The following is a 17362-nucleotide window of genomic DNA, read 5'->3' as shown; positions in this document are numbered from 1 at the left end:
TAACACAATCCATTCTCTTACCATAAAGTGACATGTTTCCCAATTAAGGATCAAATTTGTTTGTTGGCACCTTTCAAGTACAAGAGAGAGATTTGTTAGGCAGTCGTCAAAGGATGGACCGAACACTGAAAAGTCGTCCATGAAAACCTCCATGTGCTTTTCTAGCATGTCAGCAAAGATTGAAGTCATACATCGTTGAAACGTTGCTGGAGCGTTGCACAATCCAAATGGCATCCTTCTATAGGCAAAGATACTATATGGACATGTGAAAGCTGTTTTTTCTTGATCTTCAAGGGCTACTGCAATTTGGTTGTAGCCAGAATATCCATCCAAGAAACATTAATAATTATAACCTGCCAATCTTTCTAACATTTGATCAATAAACAACAACGGAAAGTGGTCTTTTCTTGTGGTCGTGTTCAGTCTTCTATAGTCAATACACACTCTCCATCTCGTCACCGTTCTGGTTGGTATCAACTCATTCTTTTCATTCATAATAACTGTCGTGCCCCCCTTTTTAGGCACCACATGAACTGGGCTCACCCACGAACTGTCTGAGATGGGGTATATCAAACCTGCATCTAACAGCTTAACAACTTCTTGGCAGACAATTTCCTTCATTGCCGGATTTAACCTTCGTTGTGGTTGAACAACTGGTTTTTGATTGTCTTCCATCAGAATCTTGTGCATACAATCTGTAGGACTTATTCCCTTCAAATCCTCAATAGCCCAACTAATGGCACTTTTATGTTTCTTAAGTACCTTGATGAGCTTCTCTTCTTGGATCTCCATAAGACTTGAGTTGATAATAGCTGGACACTTCTCTTCTGAATCAAGAAAAATATATTTCAAGTTTTCCGGTAGCTGTTTCAACTCCTTTTTCTTTTTAATTTCTTTCTCTTCTTCAGGAGATGCAGATTGCCTCAAGTCTTCCCACCGGTGTGGTTTTGGCTTATTCCATTTAGGTTATGCTTCTAACATAGCAAGCACTTTAGATTCCGCTTCATTTATATCTTCATCCTTCTCATAAATAGACAAAATGAGGACTCTTTCCAATGGTAATTCTGGTATCTTACTCTGAATAACTTGGATGAAAACCGTGTCCAATATTCCAACTTGCTTGCTCGAAATCTCTTCATCTCTGAACTTCATGGTATCTCTGACATCGATCTTCAACTCTTCATCATAGACTTTGAGGGTCATTGTGCCTCCCTCCATATCTATCATGCATCTTCCTGTCTCGAGAAAAGGTCTTCCCGAAATCAAAGGGATTTGCTCATCTTCTGGCATTTCAAGGACAACAAAATCCACCAGAAAAACAAACTTATCAATCTTCACTAGGACATCATTAGCAATACTATAGGGTCTCTTCATCGAGTGATTTGCAAATTGCAGTGTCATGCGTGTGTCTTGTACTGCACCTAGCCCAAGCTTTTTGTAAATTGATAGGGGCATCAAGATGACACTTTCACCTAAATCAATTAGTGCTTTCTTGAAGGATATGTCTCCTATTGTGCACGGAATAGTCACCGCCCCTCTATCTTTCTTCTTCACTGGAATTTTTAAACCTTGAAGTATAGCACTGCAAGTCTCCGTCAATTGAATTGGTTCGGACGCAATAGATCTCTTCTTTGATATAATGTCTTTCATGAATTTGGCATATGTAACGCGCCAAATTTAATTAATTATTTAATTAAATTGATCAAAGAATTATTCATTGGAATTAGTTGAAGTCGAGGTTTATCGGTATTATTCTACAAACGTAATGGATTAATATGTTGATTTGAGCAGTTAGGTTATGGTCAGATTTATTAGTCGAATTGTGACATCCCATTGTTTGATGAAGATTTTTAAATGCACTCTGATTTTTCGCTTATAATTGCGGGGTAGATTTGGGGTGTTACAACAGTGGTATCAGAGCAGGTCGGTCCGTCCGCCCAATGTTGTCTAAATGATGTTTATTCCCGTGTACACGACGAGTGTGTGAAACACTGTCGGTACTTGTTGTTCTTCTGGTCGTTGGTCTGCAGGAGTTGGTTTGAAGCTAAGTGGGGGAGAAGCTATGCTTCTCGGTTATGTTTCAGTTGTAGGATGTAGTATGTTGCTGGGGGCGACAGTGCAAGTGTTGTTGGAGTTTGTTGTTTCTTGAATCGAAGATGACTTGGATTTAAGATTGTTGTTGCTAATTAAGTGGAGCATCTTGAGGAAGAAGATGAGCAGGAATTTTTGATGTTCACTTCTCGAAGGATGAGGAGCTATGTAGAGGTTGTTGGTATGCGAGTATGGTGCAAGCTCCTGATGTGTCTGAAGGTAATTGTAAGTAATGAGAATAAATTCTAGAAGATGGAATTTAGAAAGTGAGATGTTCTAGTGCTGCTGATGGACTGTGAAGTTGTTGGTTGAGAAACCTTGCGTAAGATGTCGATGTTGGATCAGTGATTAAAAGAAGTATTGTTGTAAGATTGATGCAAATGATTGAGGCAGTAGTAGAAGCCATTGAAGTTGTTGAAACTTTCTGAAGCGCGAGTAAGAATTGGTAATGCGAAGAGATGAGTATGATTTCAATAATAAGAAGTGTGGATAATGGTGTACATGAATTTTGTTCTGATGTATCATCAGAGGTGCTGAAGGAAGTAGCTGCAAGACGCCGGTGTTAGTTTTTTTCGGATGATTTTGGAAGATTAGTGAATTACGAAATCATATTGCTTCTGGTGATATGAGTACAAGTTGGAAAAGGAAATTATTAATGTTGGTAATGATGGTTTATACTCCATTATGGTTGTCGGATATCTATTGACAAATTGAGGACTTGATCACCCTTAATCTCTTGTTGATAGTAGACAGAATCGTGATTGGATGGCATGGACGTATCTTGCTAGCTTGATTGTGCGTAAAGGGATGAGTGTTACGTCGTGAAGATAGTTGTTCTCTAGTTGGTGGGAATTAACGGAAAAGTATCCATGAATAGTTGAGAAGTAATGAACAAGTCGGAGAAGCTGGTTTATAGGTGAGATAACGTCGCAAAGTGAGGGATTGAGAATGTCGAGTGAACAACGATTTTGTGACGGATGTTTAAGGAAGTCTGAACTAGATTAAGACTTGTGAACCATGTAATTGACGGAAAGACATAACGTGGACAGTGACTTAAGATGGATTATCAGAGTTGTGCAGCGGATGTGTAAGGTGGCGCAGTTGCTGTGCGTGTGTGTTTGTTAGAGGTGAAGAACTAGGTATCGGAAGCCTAGGGGAATGATATGTTTGTATCTGCATGTTTGATTTGGTGGGCTGTTAAGATGAGAACAAGGTATCAGAAATATGGTATTTTTGCCGAGTTTATAAGGACAATACTAGAGTTGTTAATTGATGGTGGAGTTGGGTGTATTTGTCGAGTAATCTTGTTAAGTTGATGTTATAGTGAGTTGGTTTCCGTTGTCGCGATATTGTTGTTGGACTCTGTAAGTAAGAAGTGATATTTTGTACTATGACTGAGTTGATTATGCTGGCTATGTTGATGAAACTTATAAGAGTGATATGATGAGGCGGAGATAGAGTTGTTGGTGTTGGTTAAAGATTGGCATGTATAATTAAGGGAATGAAAGTAAGTGTGTGTTCTGGTGTTGAGAATAATGTTATTACGATAATGGTGTGGTGTTGAACACCCAAGTATGAGAAGGTTATGGTTGGTACTACCTTAAGGATCATATGTCAAGGTATTGTTGAGCAGTGATGACTCTGTTGCTAAGTTAATGAAGTGAGATTGTATCTCCATGTATAAGCGAGTTAAGGTTGTTGCTACCATAAGTATAGATTAGTCGTGGAGGTCTGAGATTATTTATGTGAAGTCTTTATGTTGCTTTATGGCAAGTCGAGTTGGTGTCCATTGCTCTGATACGTAGCACTCGGGGGGATTAGTCGTTATTATATGATTATTGTATTCCATGATGACATTTGTGTTAAGTTGAATTGAAAGCTGTTTATAAGTTTAAGTTGTAAGTGGTGAATAAAGTTTTGTTCCGAATGCTATGTATCTTTATTAAATGCAATATAAGTATGTTTGTTTGCTTAAGTCGAATTGTGACATCCCATTGTTTGATGAAGATTTTTAAATGCACTCTGATTTTCGCTTATAATTGCGGGGAAGATTTGGGGTGTTACAATAGTGGTATCAGAGCCGAGAGGTTCCTGAGATGGTTGGTAAGTTATTAACGAGTATGTTATTGAGATGTCGAATAATTGACATTGGATTTAAGTCAGATTGAGTTATTTTGGTAGTCGAAGTGTTGTCAAACGCAATCAAGAATTGGAGAGTTTGAAGCGAAGTTGAGGACGGTTATGTCGGATGGATTTTCGAGGACGAAAATATTCTAAGTAGGGGAGAGTTGTAACGCCCCGAATTTAATTAATTATTTAATTAAATTGATCAAAGAATTATTCATTGGAATTAGTTGAAGTCGAGGTTTATCGGTATTATTCTACAAACGTAATGGATTAATATGTTGATTTGAGCAGTTAAGTTATGGTCAGATTTATTAGTCGAATAGTGACATCCCATTGTTTGATGAAGATTTTTAAATGCACTCTGATTTTTCGCTTATAATTACGGGGTAGATTTGGGGTGTTACAGCATAAATTGGCATTTGTTCTAAAGCTTCAGCAAAAGGGATGTTAATCTCTAGCTTTTTGAACAACTCCAGAAATCTTTCAAAACTCTTCTCGTGTTGGTCTTTCTTCTTTGACCTGGTTGGGTAAGGGAGCACAATCTTCTGCTTAGGTTCCTGTTTCTTTTCTGTCAGCTTTTGGAGGTGCTATCACTTCTTCCGATTGTTTTGAATTGTCTCTGATTTCGAGATCAACCTCTAACACTCCATCATCTTCAACTTTTTCTTCTTCAGGTTTCTCAGTCGCTTTACTTTTTCTTGTGACCACAGCTTTGACATGATTTTGATCTCGAGGATTCTGAACAGTTCCACTTGGCAAGGTTCCATGAGCTTGTGAACTTGAAGCCAAATGTTGAGCTATTTGACCCAGTTGCACTTCCAAAGTCTTGATAGAAGCAGTAGTGTTCTTTTGATTGTTTTTGGAATTGAATGTTGTGGGCTGCCATCTTTTCAAATGAAATTTCCCATTCTGCCTTTTTTGGAACTTGTTGTTGTTGCTGATATTGGTTCTGATATTGCCCCTGTGCTTGCTGTTGTACATTCCCTTTCTGATCTCTCCATGCAAAGTTGGGATGATTCTTCCACCATGGATTGTATGTGTTGGAGTAGGGATTATTTTGCTTCAAAAATTTAATGTCTTCAATCTGTTGTGGAGTTGCAAAACAGTGAACAGTGTTGTGTGGTCCACTACAAATTTCACATACTTCATTTGATGCTTGTTGTACCTGAGCCACTTTCTGAGCACCAATGTTTAGTGCCTTTAACCTTTTCTCAACCTCTGTAGCAACTGTTTCTTCAATTTTTACCTGTTTGTTGGTTTCCAACTTCAAATTAATAATTCCTGCGGGCTTGCTTGACACTCTGTCGTACAACTCAAGATGCTCATTTGAGGCAATGGCTTCAATTATCTTCTTCATACCAGTGGTTGTTGCAAAATTAGATGAACCACCGGCTGCTGAATCAAGAATATGCCTTGCCTGAATTTTTAGTCCATTAACGAACATTTGCATCTGCTTAGTATCATCCATATTGTGAGTAGGACATGCCAATAGAATTATTTTGAATCTTTTGTAAGCGTCTCCTAGTGAGTCACCCTCTTTCTGTTTGAAATTCAGGATTTCGTATCTTTTTCTCAATGATACGGATGCGGGGAAATATTCTTGCAAGAATGCTTTCTCCATCTCAGCCCATGTAGTGATACTTCCCGTAGGTAGGGAATAGAACCATTCCTCAGCTTCATGAGCTAGTGTAAATGGGAACATACGAAGTCTTTTAGTTTCTTCCGTATGTCCCTCTATCTTCAACATTGAGCTCATAGTCAGGAATCTTTCAAGGTGTTTGTTGGCATCTTCATTCACTCTCCCAGCAAATGACCGTCTTTCAAGCTGATTGATTGTACTAGGATGCAGCTGAAATTGTGCTACATTCACCGGTTGGTTTACTATTGTCAAGCGACCACTTGGAATGTTGTTTCTACCATAATCACCGAGTAGTATTTCTGGTGATGGTGGGTCTGCAGCCATGGTCTCAGGAAGTGTTTTAGTTTCTGATTCTGATTCTGATTCTGATTCAGAGTGATTAGTGTCTGACTCAGAGTGGATTGACAGATCTTCTTATGTGTTTTGAGTCAGTGTTTCTCCTTCAGTTTCCAGTCTAGCTAATTTAGCTTTCCTTAGTCTGCGATGTAAGCTTCGTTCCGGTTCGGCGTCAAAAGGAAAATCAGCTGAGGCCTTACCTCGCATAAACAGATTAGACAAGAGTTAGTGAAGGATAATTTAAATGCAAAAGAAATAAAATTTTAATTGCATAGCAATAAAACTTCAATTGAACTAAAATTTAAACATTGTAATTTGGCACTCCCCGGCAACGGCGCCAAAAACTTGGTAGGAAAAATAGCAAGTGTACTATTTTTACCTATTGTAGTAATAAGAGGTATTTTCCCAAGTATCGAGTCTCGAGGAGTGCGTAGTAACTACTAAGTGTTTATTAGTCCAATTGAACAAAAATAATAAGATGGTTTGATTTTAGAGAATTATTGCAAAAGTAAATAACACAAATAAATGGTTTGTCTTTTTAAATGTAAAAGATGCTAGGTGAGTCGTTAATTTGTTTGTAATGCTATGAAACTTGAATTACCAAAAGTCAAATATATAATCTCAATTACCAATCTCTCGAGTGTTTTTCCCTAAGTCCTTAGTGAAAACCATTGACCATTCATTCTTAATCCTGATACCCATGAAGAAGAAGAATGAATTCAAGTAATCATAATATCAAGATTTTAAATGGTGATCATAAGGTATCCCTAGTCCTAGAGGATATCTATTATGATCTACTAATGTAAGAACCCTAACAGCCACAATCCTGTACCTGACAGTCTTAAATCTATCTCAAGTTGACCGCAAGAGAAAGCATGAACACATTGCAAAAGTGAAATGAAAACATAAATCAATAGATTGCATAATTCAAGAATTCATAGTCATTACATAAACCAAATTAGGACCACCCCCTAGCATTGGGGGGTTTAGCCTCTCATAATATTCAAGAAAGATACACAAAGGAATTTAGACATTAGTTTCAAACTATGATGACCTTGATCTTCAATGGTGTCCACCGTTGAATCTCTCCGCCTCCAAAGTTCTTGATAAACCTATCTTCTCTCCTCTGGTGTTTTCTATTGTATACGTCAAAAAGTGCCTTTTCTTCTCTCTCAAAATCACTTATAAATCATTCTAGGTTTTCAGGTCCAAGCCAAAATACCCAAATTTCCCTCAGAACTCTTAAAACTCTCAAAACATAAAAATCAGAATCTCTGTCCTGCACCAATGTACGTGAGATCTTTCTCCATCCAAAGCCAACCTTAAACAATCACCAAAAGAGATCAAAAGCACCTAATAGACATGATAATGGGCAAAATAACATAAAGCAAGCAAATTAACTAATATTAAAGGAATCAATGAAAAACACTTAAAAACAACCACAAAATGTTACCAAGTATGACGATCTTATGCCGAATTCATGACAAAACTAAGTATAAATGGTGACCGATCAGGGTTTCACTCAGAAAGAAGGTGTTGACTTCAATGATGTGTTTTCTCCTGTTGTGAAGCATAGATCCATTCGAATGTTTCTTGCCATGGTGGCACAGTTCGACCTTGAATTGGAACAGATGGATGTGAAGACTGCGTTCTTGTATGGTGATCTTGATGAAATGATCCCGAAGAGGAAACCTGAAGGGTATGTAGAAAAGGGGAAGGAAGAATATGTGTGCAAGCTGAAGAGATCCTTATATGGACTGAAACAATCTCCTCGATAGTGGAATAGGAGATTCGACAAGTTCATGACACGCATAAGTTTCATTAGAAGTCAGTTCGACCACTATGTTTACTTCAGATTTCAACCAGGTAATTCATTTGTTATTTTGTTGCTTTATGTGGATGATATTCTCATAGCAAGCATCAATGTCGAAGATGTAATGAGGGTGAAGGCTGAACTCAATAAGGAGTTCGATATGAAGGATCTGGGAGCTGCTTCCAGGATTCTTGGAATTGACATTCGAAGAGATAGAAAGAAGTCGAAGTTATGCTTATCTCAAGAGGCATATCTATAAAATATTCTCGAAAAGTTTGGTATGTGGAATTCGAAGGCAGTTGTGACTCTGACATCCCCTCAATTCAAGCTAAGTATTGATCAGTGTCCCAGTACTGATGTCGAAAGAGCCTATATGAATAGCATCCCATATGCTAATATAGTTGGTTCTTTGATGTATGCTATGGTTTGTACTAGACCCGACATAGCATATGCAGTAAGTCTTGTAAGCAGGTACATGGCGAATCCTGGAAAGGCTCATTGGCAAGCATTAAAGTGGATTTTAAGGTACATAAATGGGTCTCTGAACAGGGTCCTAATTTATGGTGGATCCTTGGGTGAAGATAGTAAAGCAGTAATCGAAGGATATGTCGACTTTGATTATGCAGGTTGTATGGATTCCAGAAAATCTATTTTTGGATATGTTTTCACTATGTTTGGCACATCATTTAGTTGGAAAGCAACACTTCAGAAGGTTGTTGCTCTATCAACCACTGAAGCAGAGTATATTGCCCTAATTGAAGCTGTGAAAGAAGAATTGTGGCTTGAAGGTTTTGCTAAGGAGCTGAAACTTTAGGGTGGAGGTATCACTGTTAAATATGATAGTCAAAGTGCAATACACATGTCGAAGAACTCAGCATATTATGAGAGAACTAAGCACATTGATATGAGGCTGCATTTCGTCAGAGGAGTAATCGAGCGTGGAGAAGTCCAAGTGCTGAAGGTTTCGACAAATCACAATGTTGCTGATATGATCACCAAGTCATTACCGAGTTTCAAGTTTTTCCACTGTATGCAGTTGATAAAGCTGCATGAAGAAAGCTAGTTTGTTCCCTTGACGTTGTAGAGTTAGGTCCAAGGTGGAGATTTGTGAGATATTGGATCGAGCTCTAGTATGGTCGAATGGCAGCTTCTTGGTTCGACAGGATTAAGCATGAAGTCGAAGGTCGTTCACATGGTGGTGTCGAAGATGCTAGTGTTGTTAGCATGTTAAATTAGGTTTAATGTTTAAACCCTAATTTGTTAAGTTAGCTTGTTTATTAAGTTGGCTTGTGTAATAGGTCTTGTGGAAAAAGCCCTTTAGTTAGTATGTTAGGTTTTATTATAAATAGCATACTAGTCTCTCATCATTGCAACACAACAAATTCTAATTTAGGGTGAGAGAGATTATTTGTTATTCTTGTAAACTTGTAATCTTGTTTTCTAAGAGAAAGTAAAAGGATAGCAGTTATAACCAATTCTTGTGTTCTTCTTCTTCCTTGTTCTTTATTCATCCCTTGTTTTATACTTTGTTCTTGGCATTGAATTCACAACAATTATGTATATTAATACTTACTATCGTTATCAAGAAGATATTATTCTAATAATATTTAATATTATTATCACTATCAAGAAATTATATATTAGTAAATGAAAACATGGTTTGTATGGTGACCCCCGTCTCCAATATGTATAGCTCATGTCTCATAATGGTGTGCCTAGTATTATATTTCCATTGTTCCTCAAAGATGATGTCACAATTATACTACTATTCAACTAACACCTTATTAATCTACTATCTACTAGTGCTAAGTAGGTGGTTGGTCTTAGATTCCTAAATTAATTCAATCCATCATTGATTTAAAGTTGTGAGGAGATGGTTACTAGCAATTGAACTAAAATAAATAAATACTAGTACTTAGACCCGTGCGAGGCACGGGTTAAATATTTTCTAAATAAAAAAACCATTTTAAAAACACTTATAATTTACAAAATTTATTTATAGTAAGATTAGTATTATATAGATAAAATGTTATTGTTATTAATAGTATACATAAAAAGTTTACTTAACTAATTTTTTTTGTAAATTATAAAATAATTTGGCCATTTCTAATTTATTAATCAAAATACAAAAAAGGGAAAAGGGCACTCAGGATTCTAAAAAGATTGATTATGATTTTATTAATTTTTTATAAAGGAAAACAAAAGACTAAATCCAAATCTATTATTATTTATTAATGAATAAGTAAAATTTATCAACAAAATTAAATTAAACGAATAATAAATAAATAAAATAAAATAAAAACTATTCTACAAAAGAGGAAGGAGCGCCCCATTCCTTCAAATCTTTTTTTAAATTTTTTTTTATAAATCTATTTATTTTTTTAGAATCATATTATTTTGTGTTTTTATAAATCCATTTATTTTTTTAGAATGAAGAAAGATTGTTTTTGAAAAGAAGAGAGATTGTGTGAGTTACATTTTAAAAAAAATGATATTGTCATTTTCAAATTTAATTTCACCATTTATAAACCAATGGTATTGTTTGTTTCTTCTTCATATTAAAATACAACATAAAGTATTAATTTGTCTTTAGTTATAACTTAAACTCATTTGCACTTTTTAGGTATTTTACAAATAATATATTTATTTTATAGTAAAACAACACAATTTTAAAAAATATACTCTATTTTATTTGATTTGCATATGCCTAAAATTAAAATAAAATTTATCGTAACTATTAAATAATTTATTTTAATTTTTTACAAATAAGACAATTAATTCTAAAAGAGATAAAATACACGCTCTCTTATCTTATAATAATTATCCATAAAATTTTCACATATTTTTTCAAAAAATAAATAATTGTTTTTCAGTTTTAAGTCTTTTACTAATAATTTAGTTATTTTTATAATCAACAATATAATTATTTATTAAAAATATATTTATTTTAGAAGCATGTTGTCTAATTATTTATTAAAGAATAGAATTTGTTGATTTTTTTTGTAAGTTACCAAAAAAATTATTTAGTCTTTAAATATATATATATATATATATATATATATATATATATATATATATATATATATATATATATATATATATATATATATATATATATATATATATATATATCAATTAAGAAATTAAAACAAAAAAATCTTGTTTAAAGTTGCTCGATATGAAATAAATAAATAAGATCTCATTTTAAATATAACCTTCATTTCTGAGAAATAATTATGATTTTTTAAGTAAAAATAAAAGCATTAATTTTTTTAAAGCAAAAGTTCTAGAAATTTTCCTATTTAACTTGAAAATGTTAGTGTTTTTTATTTGGCGCTCATACTATTTTCTACATATATTTGTTATTTCATTTTTAGTCATTATTCTCTAGATATAATATTTGATAGTGAATATTTTAATAATATTAAATTATGAGCAAACAAAATAAATAAGAGATCAATTTGATTATCTCTTTAGTTAAATAAAATTCTATATATTATTCTAATCAATTGATGATTTTACTATATATTAATTATTAGCTGATTCATTTATTATAAGTTCATAAATTTTTTTTTTTTATAAACGGAATCAATTTTATTCAAGTAGTCCATCTCTCTATTTGTCTACTTATTTTCATTTCTTATTTATTTCTAATTTAAACAATCACCAGCTTATTATTTTGATATAACAAAAAAATGCAATATATAAAATGATATATCATATATTTGCATAATATTTAATATATATATATATATATATATATATATATATATATATATATATATATATATATATATATAATATTAGTTATACTTATACTTGATATAACTGACAGTTAAATTGGCAATAGTATTTATAGTGAAAAATATATTATTAGAAGATAAAGATATACTGTATTTTATTTTATATTTAACAATGTTAATAGGATTGTAATAAAAAAACCAATTATGGTTATTCAATAGGAATTAAGTAATAACATATAGCTTGGGAATTCTATTTTTTTCCACAATTTATATCAATTCAATTCATCTGTTAACATAATTAAGAAACATAAACAATGACTAAATGCTTTTTTCTCACCAATTAGCCTCTATTTAAGAACTATTAACATAATTAAGAAACATAAACAATGACTAAATGCTTTTTTCTCATCAATTAGCCTCTATTTAAGATCTAACCAATTTACATCAATTCAATTCATATGTTAACACAATATCTAAGTTTGCTTCATTCCAGTGTTACAAATGCAGCACTAATCAATAAAATGTAATATCAGATTCATCCTAAGCCCAAACCCTCCTGCAAAATTGTATGGTTCAACATGTTTCACTCTACCAAAGTGTTAGATTGCATCAGTCTTGCTACAAATATAATATGGCATATAGTTGAGTTGTCAAATACTACAGCTAAAAGTTATCAATTGTATAAACTTATGTACCATCAGCTTCTGGAACCCCATCAAGCATGTCTCTCAAAATTTAAACTTAAACAACATAAGGAGACTGAACTACAAAAGCTTTTGGGCTAACACCTGAATTTTTCAGATTCAAATAAGAAAATCTACTGCCAACGAACACAAATGACAAATAAGTTAAGTCGCAAGATTTTGAAACTTTGAAATATAGTAATTTGCATTGCAAAATTACCACAATATCAAATGAAATGCAATAAAACCTTACTGTCATAAAAATCAACAAACCAAAATCAAATTTTCCTCTCAAACAACCTTCAACCAAACAACAAACTTGTGCACAAAACTGTCCCAACAATCACGACATCGTTCATATGACCCTTCCATTAACAATAATTATAACGCTAACCATAATCTCTTAAATTCAAAAATCAACAATTTTTTTAACCAAATAAAACATAAACCACAGCCGGTGAAAGAAAGAATCAAGAACATAAGAAGCAAATCCACACTTGAATCCGACACCACACATCGTCAAATTTGATCCCACGTTTACGTTTTTGGAACACCACAGACCACAACTCAAAGCTGCAAGTGGACTCTCTCAAGCGTCGCCACGCCATCGCAATAACCACCCGTAGCCCTACACGACCATCTCACAGCGCACACACTCATACTCGTCGCAATCTCTCCTCCCTCTCGCGCACAACTGCAACACGCTTACCGCAAGCCGCCTCGACATCCACCTCCAAACCTCACGGCACCACCGTCGTTTGCCCTCCATACAGTAATTTCTTCATGTGTGTTTTAATTGTTTGTGTTGTTCTTCTTTTGTTTGTCGGCATGATGGGAGGAAAAGAAAAGAGGAATCTCAATTTTGATAGAAAGCAATGTGAAATGGGAGAAGAAATTGTGTGAAATGGGAGAAGAAATTGTTGCTACTTATATAATTGAAATTATCATAAATCAGCATAAATCAATTACTTGGGAAACATAAAGCATTGATGAGGTGAATTTGAAATCAGGGTTTGGGAAAAGGAAAAAATTGAATTGTCACGGAAGATAGGTTTAGTGCAATGGAAGATGAAAAATTAATTGGCTGAGGGAAGAAAAAGTCTGCAGACTGTTTGTATTTCAATATCAATTTTTTGGTCTTTCCCATATCCTTTCATATAAAAAGTAATTATTTTTTACGTGTATCAAGAATCCCTCTCTACCCTTCAATTAATAAATAAAATAAAAAACTTAATATAAATAATAAATAAAAAGGTAATTCTTTTTTAATTAAAAGATTTCCTTTTTTAGAAAGTTTGTAAAACAGGAGAATTGATGTGAGCTTGCCATGTGTCAAAGTTGCCAAAGTTCTCATTTTGCTTTATTATTATGTATGATATTTGGGAGGTTAGAGATGCCCGTCCCACCACATCATAACCGTCCCACTATGGGATTGCTAAAGCCAAGGGACGCCCATCCCGGTGTTAGGGACCCCCGCCTCCTACGATTTCTTCCCTCTCAGTTTTCCAGTTTCAGTGTTAATTTTCAAACACAATTTCCACCGCTTCATCCAGACAAATTTCATCACCGTCACATAATTAATTCTAGAATCATCATCGATCACATTTTTAATTCAACTAAACAGTCACAGAGATGCAAATCAAATAATAGCATTAACCAATAGATTCACAAACAAGTTTCAACAACAAGTTTCAACACAGTAATCGCACAATTGTTCATATATTACAGAAAAATCCGATCGACATAACAGAGATAATAAAATTTTCCAAACCCACATACAATCTATCATTTCGCTATTTATAGAGCAAGAACCCCACCCTTACCTTTGAATCGAAGGTTGCTCTAAATCGTCCCGACCGAAATTCCCCAAATTCTACTGAGTTCCCTCGTGTGCACTATTTCTCCTAATTTCCTTCTCTTTCTGCCGTGCTTCTATTTTTCTCTCAAATATTATGTTACAGGTTTTCTAAAACCTAAGGTGTATACCTCAAGTGCTCCACAACTCCAATCTGGGCCATATAACACCAATTACACGTTCTATTCACTTAGCCCACTTAATTTATTTAATTAAACTCCCTTATTACTCATTACCTCACATTTTACGGTCTAATTTTAGTTGCTCTGAAAATTCCCAAAATAATACACGAAACTCTAATAATATTTCTAATACTAAAAATATTAAAAAATTACTCAATTAGTTATTGATCCGCTATCCCGACTAATGTCGACTAAATCGTCCCAAAATACTAAAATTTCACTAAACACTACAAACGTCTAGATTAAGAAAATAATCAAATTTCTGGGCGTTACATGCAAGAATAGAAATACCTTTTCTCTCTCTTAAGACCATTGTTACTCGTGAATTAAGTGTGATTATTCCCATTTAAAATTTGCTTTATAACTGGTCCTTCGTTACAAACAAGAACACTCTTTAACTCTCTATTTCTCTCGCAAATGTGTTTATTCTCTTTTCTCTAAAGATCTTCCATTTTTTCTAATATGAGTCAAAAATCTGAAGAAACTACGGCAAATACTAGGAAATCTATGACTCCTTAGTCAAAGAATACTGACTTTGAGAAGAATGAAACAAAGGTTGGACCACATGTTGCAACATCTTGTGAACTATCTGTTAGAACATTTATGACTGGGAAAAAATGGGTGACAAATATGAAGTCCCTGAAGAGTGAGCATGTTCAAACAAGTGATCATGACTCAAATGCTGATGAAGACTGGGTCAGTTTTCTATCATCAGGTGGAAGGTTTGAGCAGTGAATTTGGAGGTCTTGTTTGCTTTCAGTTATTTCAGTTTTATTATGTTCCTTTTGGCCCTTGTTTATGGGTATGTTATTTTCTTTCATTTGTTGGTTCTGTAATGATTCTATAATTTTGTGTGATTGCTAGTACCTTTGTGTTTCTGGACTTTGACTATCAGGATTTGGCATTTCTCTGTATTCAGTTTTGTTGTTGCTTTTTGGTGTTTCTCTGGTTTTCTTTATTAATGCCTTTGCCAAATTATGGCAAAATATGGGAGTAATATGTGATGTGATTGTGTGCACATGGTACATATTTCTGGCTTATAATTAAGCCTTCTACTGTGTATATTCTGATGTGGGGCTTGCTATATGTGCTACTATGTGCTCATAATTAATAGTTGTGTGCTCACATGCTGGAACATTTGGCCTGGTATCTGACCTTCAACTTTGTGAGCATGTGTGTAAGTCATTTGTAGCTTCTGCAATATGCTTTAATATGTGTGTATTCTCCTGAATGAGAATTATTTTATTTACTCATGCATATCTTGTAGAATGGTTGGAAGTTGTTTTAGCCAAAATTTTCCAAAGGAGGAGATTCTTGTTCCTTTTGATTGGCTGCATGAGGTAAAACAACATAGTACAAGAATTATTTTGGTGAAGATGCAACATGTGAGACAAGATGTTCTAGCAAGTGTGCAACATCTATCCTCAATTTGGAAAACATATTTAGTGAGTAAATCTGAGCGTGTTTTTGAGTGATTCCTAGTAGATTTGTCACTTACGTTTTGTATCTTTTAGCAATATGAAGTTAAGGAAGATTGGTTAAAAGATTGTCCATGACCATATCACATCTAAGAAGATTAAAATTGTTTTTAAATCATATCTTTTTCGACAAGCAAATCAAATCTTCATCAAAAACAAATATGCATCAAATCAAATCTTGTGAAGACCTGTAGATAAAGTGCTATATATAGAGAGACTTATTCCTATAAAAGAAATCATAGTAATGAAGATCTAGTGTGCTAGGGTTTTGTTTTTTCGAGTCTTTGTATTATTGTTTATTGTAAACCTATAAAGTAACTGTTAGCTGGAGATTTCGACAACCAGAATAAAGTTATTAGATTATATGTTTCGAAGAGAAAATAAGAAAGAAATCAGACAAAGAGGTTTCTTCAAGTCCCTTGGAATAAAACCTTTTTCTTCGTATTGAGTTGGAGCTTTTTGTTGGAAAGTCTTCGAAATGTTTTAGCAAGGATCGAAGGTATTCGCAGGATATTTCGAAGAATATTCACGTTTTTTTAATAAAGTCACGTGGATCGCGTTTACGAAGGCATTGGGCGGGAATATTTGAATTTCGAAGTAATATGTTTAGCCGAAAGGATGCGTGGAAGCTACGTGGCATTTCGTTAGAAGAAGACCGTTAGGGTCGAATTACTATAAATAGGAGTCTTTTATGTGAAAAGGTGTGTTCATTTTGTACAAAATTGCTCACAAATTGGTCAAGTATCAAGTGTGAGAGAAAGAGTTTTCGTTGAGAATGTACGTGTAACACCATTATTATTTCAATATTGTCCTTCGTTTATAAATACAAATCATTTAGATACTTTTTCTCAAGTCATGTCTTTTACATTTACAATCGAAATCTTTTAAGTCTTTCTTTGAATTTCCTTGTTACATTTTACATTGTTTTTACACCAATCATAAATTCGAGTATCCTTTTAGAATAGGAGTCAAGAAGATGAATTTAATCATTAAGATAGAAACACTTAGACACATGTCCTAGGATCAATCTAGTCGATCCTGCAAGTTACCAAAACACACTTAAGAATTTGGAAGACTAGCGGTTGTTTACTAGAAATCACTGTAAATAGTAACATAACCTGAGTATTCAAGGCATAAAGGTTGATTGTTAGTTAAGTTGTAATTCAACATCCTTAATCTGTTGAAACCATTGATCACTAAGGTTAGTGATTCAGAGAAAGTTATAGGGGTTCTCATATTTAGGACGAGTCCTAAATAAAAAGACATGTGTAGTATTAGGAAAAAGGAATTTAACAAGGGTTGTTCATCTAAGAATAATTGTACTAATACTATTGAGAGTGAATTTCTTAGGAAGTCCCCAGACGTAGGTGAAGTTGCGCTGAACTGGGTTACCGATTCTTATGTTCTTTATGCTT

At 34.0% G+C, this 17362-nt stretch overlaps 2 protein-coding genes across 2 annotated transcripts; both read right to left on the bottom strand.

Moving 5' to 3' along the window:
• Positions 1-966: 966 nt before the first annotated feature.
• Positions 967-1650, bottom strand: LOC131649098 (uncharacterized). The gene has a single exon (XM_058918843.1). It carries the CDS (start codon positions 1648-1650, stop codon positions 967-969), a length of 684 nt encoding a protein of 227 aa, XP_058774826.1.
• A 3117-nt stretch (positions 1651-4767) lies between these two features.
• LOC131649097 (uncharacterized) lies at positions 4768-6181 on the bottom strand. Its single transcript, XM_058918842.1, has 2 exons — positions 5198-6181; positions 4768-5097 (listed from the first exon to the last, which is right to left on the bottom strand). Exons 1-2 carry the CDS (start codon positions 6179-6181, stop codon positions 4768-4770), a joined length of 1314 nt encoding a protein of 437 aa, XP_058774825.1.
• Between the last annotated feature and the right edge of the window lie 11181 nt (positions 6182-17362).

The sequence above is a fragment of the Vicia villosa genome, linkage group LG2 (genome assembly GCF_029867415.1).
Source record: "Vicia villosa cultivar HV-30 ecotype Madison, WI linkage group LG2, Vvil1.0, whole genome shotgun sequence".
In the NCBI taxonomy this organism is placed as follows: Eukaryota; Viridiplantae; Streptophyta; class Magnoliopsida; order Fabales; family Fabaceae; genus Vicia; species Vicia villosa.
The sequence above is the reverse complement of the archived record's forward strand: the minus strand, read 5'-3'. Positions and strand labels throughout refer to the sequence as shown.

Coding starts and splice junctions, on each gene's coding strand:
- LOC131649098 (XM_058918843.1), bottom strand. CDS start 1,650: ATGAAAGACATTATATCAAAGAAGAGATCTATTGCGTCCGAACCAATT.
- LOC131649097 (XM_058918842.1), bottom strand. CDS start 6,181: ATGGCTGCAGACCCACCATCACCAGAAATACTACTCGGTGATTATGGT. Junction 5,098..5,197: donor GGAGAGATCAGAAAGGGAAT/GTACAACAGCAA, acceptor AAAAGATGGCAG/CCCACAACATTCAATTCCAA.